This window comes from Chamaea fasciata, unplaced genomic scaffold (genome assembly GCF_029207755.1).
Source record: "Chamaea fasciata isolate MVZ Bird 193981 ecotype frontalis unplaced genomic scaffold, bChaFas1.0.hap1 SCAF_6, whole genome shotgun sequence".
Classification (NCBI taxonomy): Eukaryota; Metazoa; Chordata; class Aves; order Passeriformes; family Sylviidae; genus Chamaea; species Chamaea fasciata.
The window spans coordinates 59,249,748-59,262,467 of NW_027094091.1; the positions used below are offsets into that span (position 1 = coordinate 59,249,748).

Consider the following 12,720-nt stretch of genomic DNA (forward strand, 5'->3'; position numbering starts at 1 on the left):
AGTGCCCTTGCCCTGCTCTTGGTGTGACCCTCTAACTTTCCAACTTGAATCATCCTCATGAATGGAATGTTTAGGTTGGATGTTAGAAAAAGTTTCCCCACTGAAAGGGCTGTCAAGCACTGGAAGAGGCTACCCAGGGAAGGATGTTTTCCTTCAGAAACCAGGTAGATGTACTGCTTAGAGACATAGTTTAGTGGTGGACTTGGCAGTGTTGGACTCAATAATTTTAAAGGTCTTTTCCAACCTAAATGGTTCTGCGATCCTTGAATATAGTAAATAACTATGCAAACAGTCACATGCAATAACTATTAAGAAATTACTTGTGAATGATGATTAAAAATGCAGAGTTCTGAAGAGGACTGGTAATGTCAGAGTAATCTCTTGGGCATCAATTAAAAGCAATATTGAAAGTGTGTCCTCGTACTTGGAATTTTGCTGATGATTTTATTCCGAGTGTGAAGGCAGCTGGAGAAGACACACTGCAGTGGTCCAAGAGCCCACAACGCCTATCCAGCAGTCCCTGATCAAACTCCTAATTGGGTTCATGCTTTGTTTTTTCACATTTTCCTGGTTCCAGCTCTCCCTTCTGCAGGCACCCAGCTGCCAGCAACATTTGTCTTTCCTCCAGGAACAGCCTTTCAGGCTTTTGGCGTGAGGCTGCTGAACTCCAGACTTCCCGTTTTGTCTTCTGGACTCTCCACCATACCATTCAAGGCACAGCACCCTTGGTTGCCAGCCTTGCGGAGCAGCTGCATCCCTGCTGTGCTGCTGCTGGGAGTGTGTGTCCCATCCTGCCCTGTGTCCTGAAGTGGTGCTGTGCACTCAGGCTTTTGGGGAGCTGTCTGATTTTGGCTGTGCTGCACTCCCTGTGCAGGCTCAGAGGCTGCTCTTTCCCCAGAGCTTCGTATTCTGTACATGGTGCCTTGCTTTGGTTCAAAACACAAGGAGGGTGATCACAGTTTTCTGAGGGGAAGCTTTTCAGCAGCTCTTGGTGATGCTTTGTTTTTTCCTGTATCACCAAATTATCACTTCCACAGTGATATTATTATTACAGCTTCCTTCCACAGTGCTGTAAGTCCATATCCTTTTTACTCTTCCTCACAGTAAAAACATAGTTTCTGCTGTGAAAACCTGCTTGTGTCTCCTGTTCCTCTTTTTTCCAGAGCTGCTGGTTGTCACCAGAGCCCTTCTGAAACCTGCCCCTGTGGTCTGTGATGACGTGTTTCCATTACTCACTTCCCCATCACTGAGAGAAGCTGTAGGAGCAGGAGGAACTTGTCCTTTTCACCGAGCTGTAGCTTCAGAGAGTTTCCACCTGAATAACAGGGCATGAAGATTTAACTTGCCATGCTTGCAACAACCTTGGCCAAAGTAGGGTGGACTCACAATGCTGAATTGTGGGTTTTGTTTTGGATTTTGTTTCCTGGTTCCCTCCCCCCCCCCCCAATCAATTTCCAAGTGCATGGCTTTCTATTTTTAGTACCTGTGTTTTGCTAAAATAAGTGTGAGGTGTGGCAAGCATACCTGGTTGAAAAAGCAGCCCTTGGAGTCCAGTGGCAGTCAAAAGAACGTTTCCCAGCAGGTTATGAAGGGAACGCTGAGCGCATTTAAAGGGAATTCTACGATACCCCACATCTTAAGCCTTGGAAATACACAGCAGCGAGGAGTTGGTGTTTAACAGAGAGGGAGGCAAGGTGTAGGCATTGAGTGGAGTGTTTCTAAACCACCCAGTACACACCTTCCTGCACACTGGGGCTGGTGATTTGTGTGCTTTTGTGGTTCTCTGCCATCAGCTTTCCCAGGTCATACAAATGGGTAATGGTAGAGATTTGCCAGAAAAATGGTTAATATTACATGTACAGTGTTTTCTCTAATGTTCAGGGTGATTTATTGAGATTACCAGGGCTATATTATCTTTTCTTTTTTAATGACTAATCATGAATTAGGTGGTTAAAAAGATGGCCGAGAAGACTGCAGAAGATAAACAGCCAGCTTGTATTTCACAGGTGGCGTTGCTGTTCTGGGAAGTGGGGTAGATTATTTCTAGAAGATGAGGGACAGCCCAGCAGCATTCAGTGTGTTAGGAGTAAGGTCATTCAACAGAAATCTGAGTTGATAAAAACTGGGGATATGGAAGTCGTACAGATGAGGAGACAAACGTTCTCAAAATTTTTGTTGTTTGAGGGAAAACAGTCAAGTGGGAATGGGGTAATGACATACCCAGAAAGACCACAGAGGGAAGGGCAGCACTTACAAAGCTTAGTTCTAGCAAGAACAAAACTGAAACACTCTTTAGCGCCGAGTGGAAGTCTGGGCACTTAAGATGTGGAATGAGAGGTGCTGTGGCACAGTTTGGTTTTGAAGGACTCTGAAATGCTTGTTGAGAACCTGTGTCTCCAATTTAAATGTGAAGTTTTAGACATGGTGACTGTCTGTCAGGGTTTTATCATGTTGTGGTCAGGATGGAGGGCACATAAATTGTGTAAAAGATATGGAACACTGGGTATCAACCCAAATAAAAGCAAGAGAGACTTGGATGAGGAGTGCCTGCAGAAGGTTGGATGGGAATGGGTGCCTTGGGAGGAGCGTTGTCGCTTGGCATAAGGCAGAAACCAGCCACCATAGCCAAGAGTAGTCAGTCTGGTACATTCAAAATCTGTTCTCCAAAGTTTCTTTAACCTTTTTTTTTTTTTTTTTTTTAATAAAATTATTACCAACGCTCACATTTCAAGCTGCTGGTGTTTCATTCCAACAGGTATCTTGGAGTTGTAGGTGATCACATCTTTGCATTTGTTGTTGATATTTTACTGCTTGTCTGTATTTGATGTCAAATAGAATAATCAAAGCCACTGATGCATTTAGTAGACAACTCTTAGCTCAAAAATTATTGAATTTGCCATATGCTCGAAGAATGAATAAATAATCAGTAAAAAACGAGTTTTGGGAGCATCTGAAAAGGACTGATTAAGATTGGCTTTCATCAACATTGTAATTTTCTTTAGTAAGCTTTTTTTTAAGGCTTTGTTTATTGGATGATTTAAATATTTACTAAATACGTTTCTTTTGAAATTAATGAAGGAGTACAAGAGAGAGTTCTATATACCAAAAAATTTAGATGCGAGATTGTGTTATGTGATTTTGGGATTTAATATGAAATATATGTGGGGAGAAATTTTCATACTTTAGCCATTTCTCATTAAAAAGCTTTATCAAAACCAGCTTGATTTGATTTTAACAGGAAACCACTAATTGGCATTTGGTGAAAGTTGTTCCCACACAGGGAGGAGTACCCCTGTGAAACTGTTATTTTTCATTTAATTATCACTTTGAGGATTGCTGAGAAACAAGCAAATGTGTTAGACATTTTCCCTGACAACCTAAATATTCCTGTAAAATGCACTTTGGATCTCAGCTTTCTTTTGTCACTTTTGTCCGCTGTCTCTTCATGAATGCTTAGCCTGAAACACAACTTTAAAAAGGGATTAATTCCTCTGTCTTTTACCCAAACTCCCCGGTGCCTTTCCTTCTTAATTGCTGTGCTCATCACTGTCCCACATGCTAGACAGGTGGGTAACCTGAGCCACATCCTTGGGTCAGACCTCAAAATGCGCAAGATTTGATCTGGGCTTTTAACTGAAGGTTTTTGAGACAACTTTTGTGTGCAAGTGCTGGTGTGAGGTGCCACCTCCCTGCAGGTGTTTGCATTTCACTGCTCAGTGTCTCGAGCCGTAAGCGTGTAACTAGAAGAAAATGTGTAGTTTTCATGAAAATAAGATTTCTCATTAAGTGGGCATGTAATTACTCAAAATAGTGTTCTTCCAGAGTGGTTTCTTGTTATACTGAAAGGACATCTGGAGTAGAGTCCTGCTTGAGGGTCTAGTAGTGATTGTAATGATTACATGTATAACAAAGTAGAGAGTAAATATGTAGATCTACAGATTTGGACCAGAACTCAAAAGCATCTTCAGAGTTCCAGTGTTGGAAACCAGCATGATGGCATTTTTGGTACAGACTGGGATGTTGAGAAGCGCAAGTTGAGGCATGGAGAAATGGGATATCTGAGTGCAGCTGCTGAGGGATGGCAGGGAAGAAAGAAGCACGGTTGTGTGATGATCCTGAGTTAAACTTAGAGTCAGCGAGGTGAAATTGTTGCAAAAACAGGCAAGTCTTATGTGATGCCAAGAAATCCTCTGTTTCTTGTCTGAGCTGGCAAGTGTGGGCCTGATGATTGTGTCTGGTTTCAGCACTTCTGGGCAGGGTGGTGGGGCTAGGGCAGCCTTGCAAAATTGTCGCATATGTCCTTGTGCTAGTTGGTGGGACTGCAGCACCTGTGGTATCTTTGTGAAGTGAAGGATGTCTCCCATCTCTTATGGGACTTTTCCAGTGTGAACGTATCTACAGGTCCCTTGATAACCCACTCTGTTTTTTCACATCAGGTCTTTAAATTTAGAATAGTTCCTTTAAGGTCTAAACAGAATTTTTCTTTTCTGAAATTTCATATCAGGTGCCTGAAGAAAGGTGTACACAGATTAGAGACTGTCCAGGGAAGAACAAGGATAATAAGATGCTTAGGAAAAGAGAAAAGAAACAAAGAGTCAAAGAAACTCATTTCATGTTAGTGTAGAAGGGAGAGACTTTAACAAGGTCATGATACCAGTCTTTCAATTCAAAAAGTGGTGTAAAAGAGGACAGGAATGATAAGTTGTTCTTTATGGCCAGTGGGAGAATGATGGAGAGAAATCAACTTTACTGCAGACAAAAATGATGCAACATTGGAGATGTTGGGAGAACACTGAGCGGTTAGATGTTGGAGGAAGCTGTGGGATATTGTGGAATTCCCTTTATTGGAGATTAATAATGTACTGAGTTGGGCAAAGTACAGTTGATCCTGCTCAAGGCAATAGGATAAACTGCTTCAGATATATTGTTTCTGTGCTTTACAGGCCTGTGCTCCAGCAGCATTGCACTGCATCATATATTAGAATCTGTTCCAAACAAAGCAAAATGCGAACACTTGCGAGGTTGTTCTATAAGCAACCAAAGTAATATTTACCTAGTTGCAGTCTGTTTTATTAGGAGTTTAAATACAACTAGAATAAAGAACCAAAATACATCTAGGTGAACATAATGAAAATAGTATGCAATTACTATTAAAATGTGCATCAGAAGCTCCTTCTTCCATCTGTGCTGTACCTCCCTTTTTGGTATCCCAATGTAAATCAGGAATAAAGATTGCACTTATGGATGTCCTGGTTCTTTGCAGGGTCTGACCAAAAGCAAATAAAATGTGGTATTTGAATAGATCAAACTAGATGCACGTTTACTGCTTGTCTTTAAGCTGTGCAGTCATGTCAGATTAAAGTGTTACTTAATAATTAGTAAACTATACCAAACTATGTCATTGTTTGAGTTATGCCTTCCATTTCATTCTACTGAATTCAATCATTGGATTGAAGCTTATTGCCCAGAAAAACTTCCTTCTGCCAGTGGAGGATAAGAAATTAGTAAATTTTCTTCATTTTGTTAATTAGACTACTGATTCCTCAGGCTCAACAGCAAGTGGTAGCATTTTCTATCACTTTCTCCTCTGGGTCACAGCTGTGAGAAACAGATTTTAAAATTTATTTTGCCGTGTGAAGCCAGGACCTTTGTCTTCTTCCTCACCAGCTGCAGTCTTCCTTTCTTTGCATGTTTAGACAGACTACTGGGTCTCTTCAGCATGTCCCAAACACCACTGCAGAAATCACCCTTGAAAGGCCTCTGCTGTGCGAGAGTCAAGTCCTTTTGGCCGTTTGTCTTACATGATAAAGTAATTTTGTGCTCTCCTTTTAAGTCCCTGTACAAGTTGTCCCTGCTTCAGTAGTTGCTTTTGGTTCGCTTCCTCCCCTTGGTCTCTCCAGTTAAAGCAGTGACTCATCTGCTTGCCTGTGTTCCTCCCAGATTTGTACCTGATCCTTCCTCTCACACAAGGCACAACAAGATTTGGACTCTTGGATCCTTGTGGATCCATCCAGCTGAGGGTATTCTATGATTCTAACACTTGGAGTCACATTTAGAGGTTCTTCCTCTTCTGGAGCTACCTGAAAATCAGTGGTTTGCTTCCCAAACTGGACGATAGGTTTTATGGAAGATTTAGGTTGTTGAAGGAACAACCTGTCTTGGTTGTTCCTTCTGTGTTTCTGGAAGAAAAGAAGTGTACCTGAGTGCACTTTGTAGGGAAAATGGGATAATGCTGTAAGATCTTGTTTGCCTTACTGCCTTTCACTTTATTCCATGCATTCCCAGGCATATGTATGTGTGTAAGTATGAAGTCTGTAATATTGTCTAGAAATTTCTCAGCAAAATCTCATTCCCATTGTGCTAGACAACTAAGTGAAAAAACGTCTGTACCAAGATAGCTCAAAATTTTCATGTCAAGAGACAACAGATTTGGGGGAAGGGAAAACACTATTTGTGGTAGCAGTAAAATAGCTAATGAGAACAGATGTCAGCTCATTGAAGTAAGTGAAGCAAAGTCACCAGGCAAACATGATGAAAAGATTCAGAGGAGGGAAAAGTGGCATTTTGATGGAGCATTTATCTGTACAAAGGTGGAGGCACTGAGTCAGGGCTCAGAGAAGAACCTGCCTTGAGTCAGAGCTGCCTGGAGGGGAGAATTGGCACTTTTGGTAACTGTGGTGCAGCAAGGTCCTGGAGGTTGTTTTTTGAGAGCAGAGGCAGTGGCAGGGTGTGTAGGGAAACCCTCAAGCATTTGGCATGGGGTAGAAGGGAGAAAGCTGGCAGCTGTGGAGGCTGGGATGGAGGCGGTGGTTGTAGCCCAGGTGTGGAGCTTGGGCACTGGACCTGGATGGAGGAGCCCAAGTGTTTGAAATGCAGGTGTTCACTGGTGTGGGTGCAGAGCCAGCACAGTTAGAGGTGGCCACAGTGGGTTTGTTTTGCAACATATTGTCTACCCTCAGGCTGCCTAGACCACTAGTGGCACAGCACGTGCTTAGAAATGATCCCAAATTATACCTCATTTGAAGTGCATAGAGTGATTTGCACCCCCCACACACCCCTTGTCTTTTATGTTTTGTGTATTTACTCCAACTGTTGCTTCCTCTTCTCCTTTACGTCTTTTTTAAACTTCCACCACTTTTGTGTCCTCTGCTGTGTCCGTTCTGGTTTCCCCTCTCCCTCCACTAAAATTCTCTGCTCTACACTGGAGGTAACATACATTCTTATAATGTGCTGTTGCTATCCCCCATGGATTCAAATATGCACTGAATATAATAAAGACCTGTTAGGTCAGGATCAGCTTTGTCCTGGCTCTGGCAGAGCTTTATAGATATGATTAAATAAAGATCTTAGTCATCTGAATCGTGACTTTAGGGATACAAACAATAAATGATTTTCTGATGGACATCAAGGCAAGCTCTAAATATCGTCTTTAAAATAAATAAATTTAGGTTCTAGGGCATTGTCATTGGAAGTCTTGTGATTCACCCTACATAGAAACTACAGCTAATTTTCTAAACTTCACATTTTTCTTACTTTTTTACCTTCAGAGCACTGGAAGCTTGCATGAATCTGCAAAGCATGTTACATTGTTCATCTTCTAAACTTGAGCACCAGTACAATTCTACAAACAAGCTACTATCTTAGAAATCTGCTGAATTAAATCATAATATTTATGGAGTTTACCTACTATTAAAAACATTTTGTTCTTTGACATCTCTGGATCCCATTTTTTTTACAGTAATGCGATGAAAATTACTAATTTTGAGCTCATGAAAAATAGTGATTGGGAAAACTTAATTTGTGTATGTTCCCTGGGCACAAAGGGAATATATTATATATATACAACCAACTTGTATAGCATGTATAAATTTACTATGGTATTTTTAAAAAGAGAGTATGGTAGTTTGCCTATCTTGTGGCTACCCTAAACCCTCAAACTTTACCCTTAAAAATGAGGGATGCCATAATTTGTAGCTGATGTTCATGTTAATTTGTATTCCAAAGCCACTTTACAATAGGGCCACATCCAGATGAGTGTCCTGTTATCGGACCTAGTGTAGCATTCCCTGTTGCAGAGATGACTAGAAACCTATTCAGCATTTTACAGATGGCACAAAAACTTCCATCCCGAGGTGGAAGAATCCCAGTTTCAGCTTCTGGACAGGAGACTTCTATGTGAGGAGTCAATACTAAAGAACCAGTTGTCCAACTGATTTGTATCTTATTTGTTCCACTATTTATTGTTAGAGCTAAAGAGAATGGCTGTTGGAAGTGCCCTTTTAAAATATGAGTTTGTGACTTTTCAAATGTTTCACTTTTTTTTTTTTTTTTCCCCTTAATTGGAGCATAAGGACCACCTTAAATACTCAACGAAAGTCATGACAGATATTTGAGATTTTAACCTCGGGTATACCTGTGGTGTCTTTCTCTGTTGTTTGTTTTTCTTTACCTACTACTCTGTCTCAGGTGATTGAAAAGTAGGAAAATTATAATATTCTGGCTGCAGTAACACTGAACAGGAGGGCAAGAAGTCCTGCACTCACTACTGCTACACAGCCATTTATTTGGATAAAACTCTTGTCCTCACTCCTGAAGTGCCCCATGCTTGCTCCATCCCCTGGTCAGTGTGGACAGCCAGGGATTTCTTGAGCATTTTCAAGGAGTAATCCTGATGAGCATGGCTTTTACTCTCCGTTTCAGTCGTTTTGTAGTTGGTACTGGAGTGAGAGAGCAAACGTGAAAAACAGCTTTTAAAGAGCTACTCGGAGTATGTACTGCTCAGTTTGTATTTAATCTTTACTTGTTGGTTTCTGTGGGAGTTACCAAACCAGTTGAGCTACAGCACTGGCATGGAGCCAAATGAAAAATACAGTTTTCTTCACTGTAAACATGACTGTCAAGCAGTAATGTTTTTTCTCAGCTTCATTTTAAAGGCATTATAATGGAAGAAAATGAAACTAAAACACATTTTTATGCCAGTTTTATACGTAGAAGAATGTGATTTCTTTTTTTTTTTTCTTTTAATAAAGATCTCTTGGGGAATGAAACATACAGACTTATGTATTAAGTGTGTGATCAGTTATCTGTGCTGCAAGATACTTGATGGAGTTGGTAAACCAACATTTTTTTTATTCTGGTGTAGTTATGGTGCAAATGCAAGTTTTTGCCTCTGCAAATATGAAAAACGTGTAGAGTTCTTTATTTTTAGTCCAGTTTTGATAACAGAAAAAAAAAATAGTGCCTGATAAACTTAATGAATAATAGCAGCAAATACTAATCTCTCTCCAGTCCTTCAGGCTTATTTTTAAACTCTGTTTTCAGTGTCCAATGGCTCTCTTAACACTTCATCAGACATTCAGCTGAGCTTGCTCATCGTTGCTTTGCTTTTGGGATTTATTTTGTTGAAAAATCTGTAAGTCCAGTTTCGCCTTTCAAAGATAAATGCAAACTATATTTAGCGTTCACCAGGACATCCTCATGGAGGTGCAACTGCAGCGCATGGGGAACCACTGCATTTTCATTTCCTTTTCAGGACTGAACTTTCCAGGGTTGTCTGCTTTGCCTATGACTCCCTCAGTTTTATTTTGCAGAGTGAGGAAAATGCTTGTTTAACAAAATGATCAGCTGCTGCTTTGTAAAATGGATTTTTGGGTACTAGGGTTGAAAATGACATCTTGAAGAATGGATGTTGCATCCATGTAACTTGGATGCACCAGAAGATAAGAAAAAAACCTCTGGTTGTGTTTCGTTTTTTGAGTAAGCTTTTTTAAGAATTTCATAATAGAAAAGTAAGAAATAGGATTTGAGTGGACTTTTCAGAAGGATATTCTCACAATTCCCGTGTCTTGAGACAGAATAAGCTGCAGTGAAACCTTTGCTGACAGATATTTGTCTCACCTCTTCCTTCTAACTTCAAATGGACAGCTATTCCTATGTAACCTGTGCTAATGCTTTTGATAATTAGGAGGTTTTAAAGTGGATGTGGTTAGCTGAACGAAAGAACTTTAATTTTTATTAGGAGCAGTACATTTTTATTTGCATATTCAATCTTTTTATTAAAAAATTCAACTTTCCTCACCTGGTCTATATGTCTGTAGGCATGGAGGAAATAAAGAATTCTTAAAAACAGACATACATGCTGTTGGTGAATCAATGAAATTAATTTCCTTCACCTAATTTCCTCCCACTCTTAGAAGGGAAAGTGATAAAAGTTAAAGATCTCTGAATTCTCTGTAGGCTACCTGAGGGTTGTTGATGCTGAGATCAGCCAGCAAGATCCAATATGGTGTGATGGAAATTACTACAAACTGATGTTGGGATTTTGGACTCCCTGCTCTGTGCAGGACGTGCTGCAGTACCAATGAATTTTATTTTTATCTTTTGAACACCATAGTCAAGGAGCATCTCTTTGGGCACCTTCAAGATCTTGTGGATGAGTAGTAACATCACTGTTTTCTGTAGCAGTGCCTTGTGTTTGCCCCAATAATTAATTTTTTCCGTTGAATCTTGGGATGAACCGTCTCTGAGTTCAAGGTACTGGCCCAGCAAGGAAATGTTGAAAACAACAGGCTATTGTTGCACTTGGGCGTGCATTGTCCTGGACCCTGGGTGTCTGTATCCTGCCTCGCTCATTCCCAGCCACTGGCTCTGGGCAGGCAGCCCCAGTGTCAAGGAAACAGTGAAACATTAATGGCTGCTGTCACCAGAAAGGGTCTGAGGACAGCAGCAGCTCTGCTGTTGAGGGAGGTTTCTTAAAACATTGGTTTGTAGAAGAGTGATGAGGTGGTTGTGTGGGTCTCGTTGGTGAGTTTCCTGCACCGTAAATAAAAGGAGCAGGAACAAGTTTTGAAAGCATCCCAGGAGGCAGTGGTATGGCATGCTGAGCCGGAGTGGAGGTGAACATTTTGGAGAGGTGGAAGTTGTCCAGAAAGGATCCTGGAACTGCAGAAAAGGGATTATATTTAAAGAAAGATAGGGGAGGGGAATGGATGATGGGGAAAAAACTTTAGGAGATGTAAACTTTGGGAAGGATATGGACTAGGAAGGAGCTATTTGCAATAGTATTCCAAGCTGGAGTGAGATAGGCTTGTATTTACTGATGACAATAAAAGGAAGGTTGTAAGAATCAAGAGACGGGAAGATAAAAGTCCAGACAAGGGTTTTAGCTGTGTCCAAATAGATAAGAAAGACTTTTTCTGAGGGACGTTACTCTGAAAGATCTGCAAACACTTAAATGTAGCTCATTATTTATTGATTTTAAAGATTTTTTGTTGTTGTTACAACAAAACAACATGAGTAAGTTGATGAGTAAGTTGTTTTTGTTGTTGTTTCCCTATTGCAAAAAAGGTGATGATGGGCTTTTGGTTTGGTTCTTCATGTGTGATTTTTTTACAGAATTGTCTTGATTTTTAATTCCAATCCTTTCTTCACGCTCTGGCAAAGTTGGGAATGCAACCCACAGGAAATGGCTGGCCTCTCTTCAAGGAGTCGAAGCACCATAGTGTTGCTGGCTTCTAACAGTACTCGGTAAAAAAAAGTAGGGCAGGTAGAATTAAAGAGAAAAAAAGGGAAATTAAAAGAAAAGGGAAGGCAAATCATCAGAGACATGTAGATAGCAGTGAGAAAGGTGTTACATGAGGTTCAGTCTTTCTTCTTTAAGTGGATAAATATTTAAGCATTACTTCAGAACTACTCGAGAGAAAGGGGTAAAGCTGTTATGGACATATCAAAGCAGCAAAAGCAAGGGGGCTTGACTGACTTGGGCTGTTCAAAATGGATTGACTACGTTTCAAGTTGAGGCAAAAGCTTAGGAGGGCTCTGGGTCTGCTGATATTGTGCAGATTTCTTTTGATGACCAGTGCAATGGAGAACATGAATTGCAGTGTTGTAGGCGAAGAGTGATTACTGTTCTGCAATGTTCAGTTGGCACCGACCACAGTAACTAGGATGTTTTATGCATGTCTGCATGGAGGCAGATACTGGGCATTCTGTCATGTATAAAACATCCAGTAAAGCAGTGAAAATGAGCTTAGAGGTGTCTTTTGGTCCTTTTTCCAGAGTGATGATGTTGCAGGCAGTGAGGTATTTTTTAGGGTCCTGTGCCTGTTTCACTTAAGAACTTTGAGATTATATTTCAGCTTTCATTTCCTGTATAAAGCCCAGGGTTTTGCTGGCTTTCTGTACTGACCTGGTTCTCACGTTGCTCATCTCCACAGCCCGGAAGTCCAAAAAGTTGGGGAAATTGAAAGGGATGCACGAGGAGCAGCCTCAGCAGCGGCAGCAGCCACCCCCGCAGAGCCCCGAGGAAGGGACGACGTACATCGCGCCCGTGACCGAGCCCTCTGTCAACACTGCACTTGTCCCCCACATGTCCGCTATCTCACCAGCACTTACTCCCTCTCCTGTGAAGATCCTTGAAAGCATTGAGCCGGAGATCGTGTACGCAGGATATGACAGCTCGAAGCCGGACACAGCGGAGTACCTGCTCTCCACCTTAAACCGCCTGGCTGGCAAGCAGATGATTCAGGTGGTGAAGTGGGCAAAGATACTTCCAGGTAGGGCCGTGAGTCACCTGCTGAGATGTCACTTCACTGTTTCTTTTAGCTCAGAGAACTGTTTGCTTGACAAATTGCATCTTTAATCCATGGACTGTGTTGGGAAAACTGACGATTGGGGCGTGTGAGATGAACCTCTGAGAAAAGATAGTTGGGTTTTTTCCTT

General features: G+C 41.2%; 1 protein-coding gene across 3 annotated transcripts in view; it reads left to right on the forward strand.

Moving 5' to 3' along the window:
- Positions 1-12,720, forward strand: part of NR3C2 (nuclear receptor subfamily 3 group C member 2) — a 190,069-nt gene that overhangs the window by 146,129 nt on the left and 31,220 nt on the right. For all 3 annotated transcript variants that reach the window (XM_066186504.1, XM_066186505.1, XM_066186503.1), the window contains one exon: positions 12,216-12,554. In XM_066186504.1, coding sequence (XP_066042601.1) covers positions 12,216-12,554 — 339 coding nt within the window. The remainder of the gene's footprint in view (positions 1-12,215; positions 12,555-12,720) is intronic.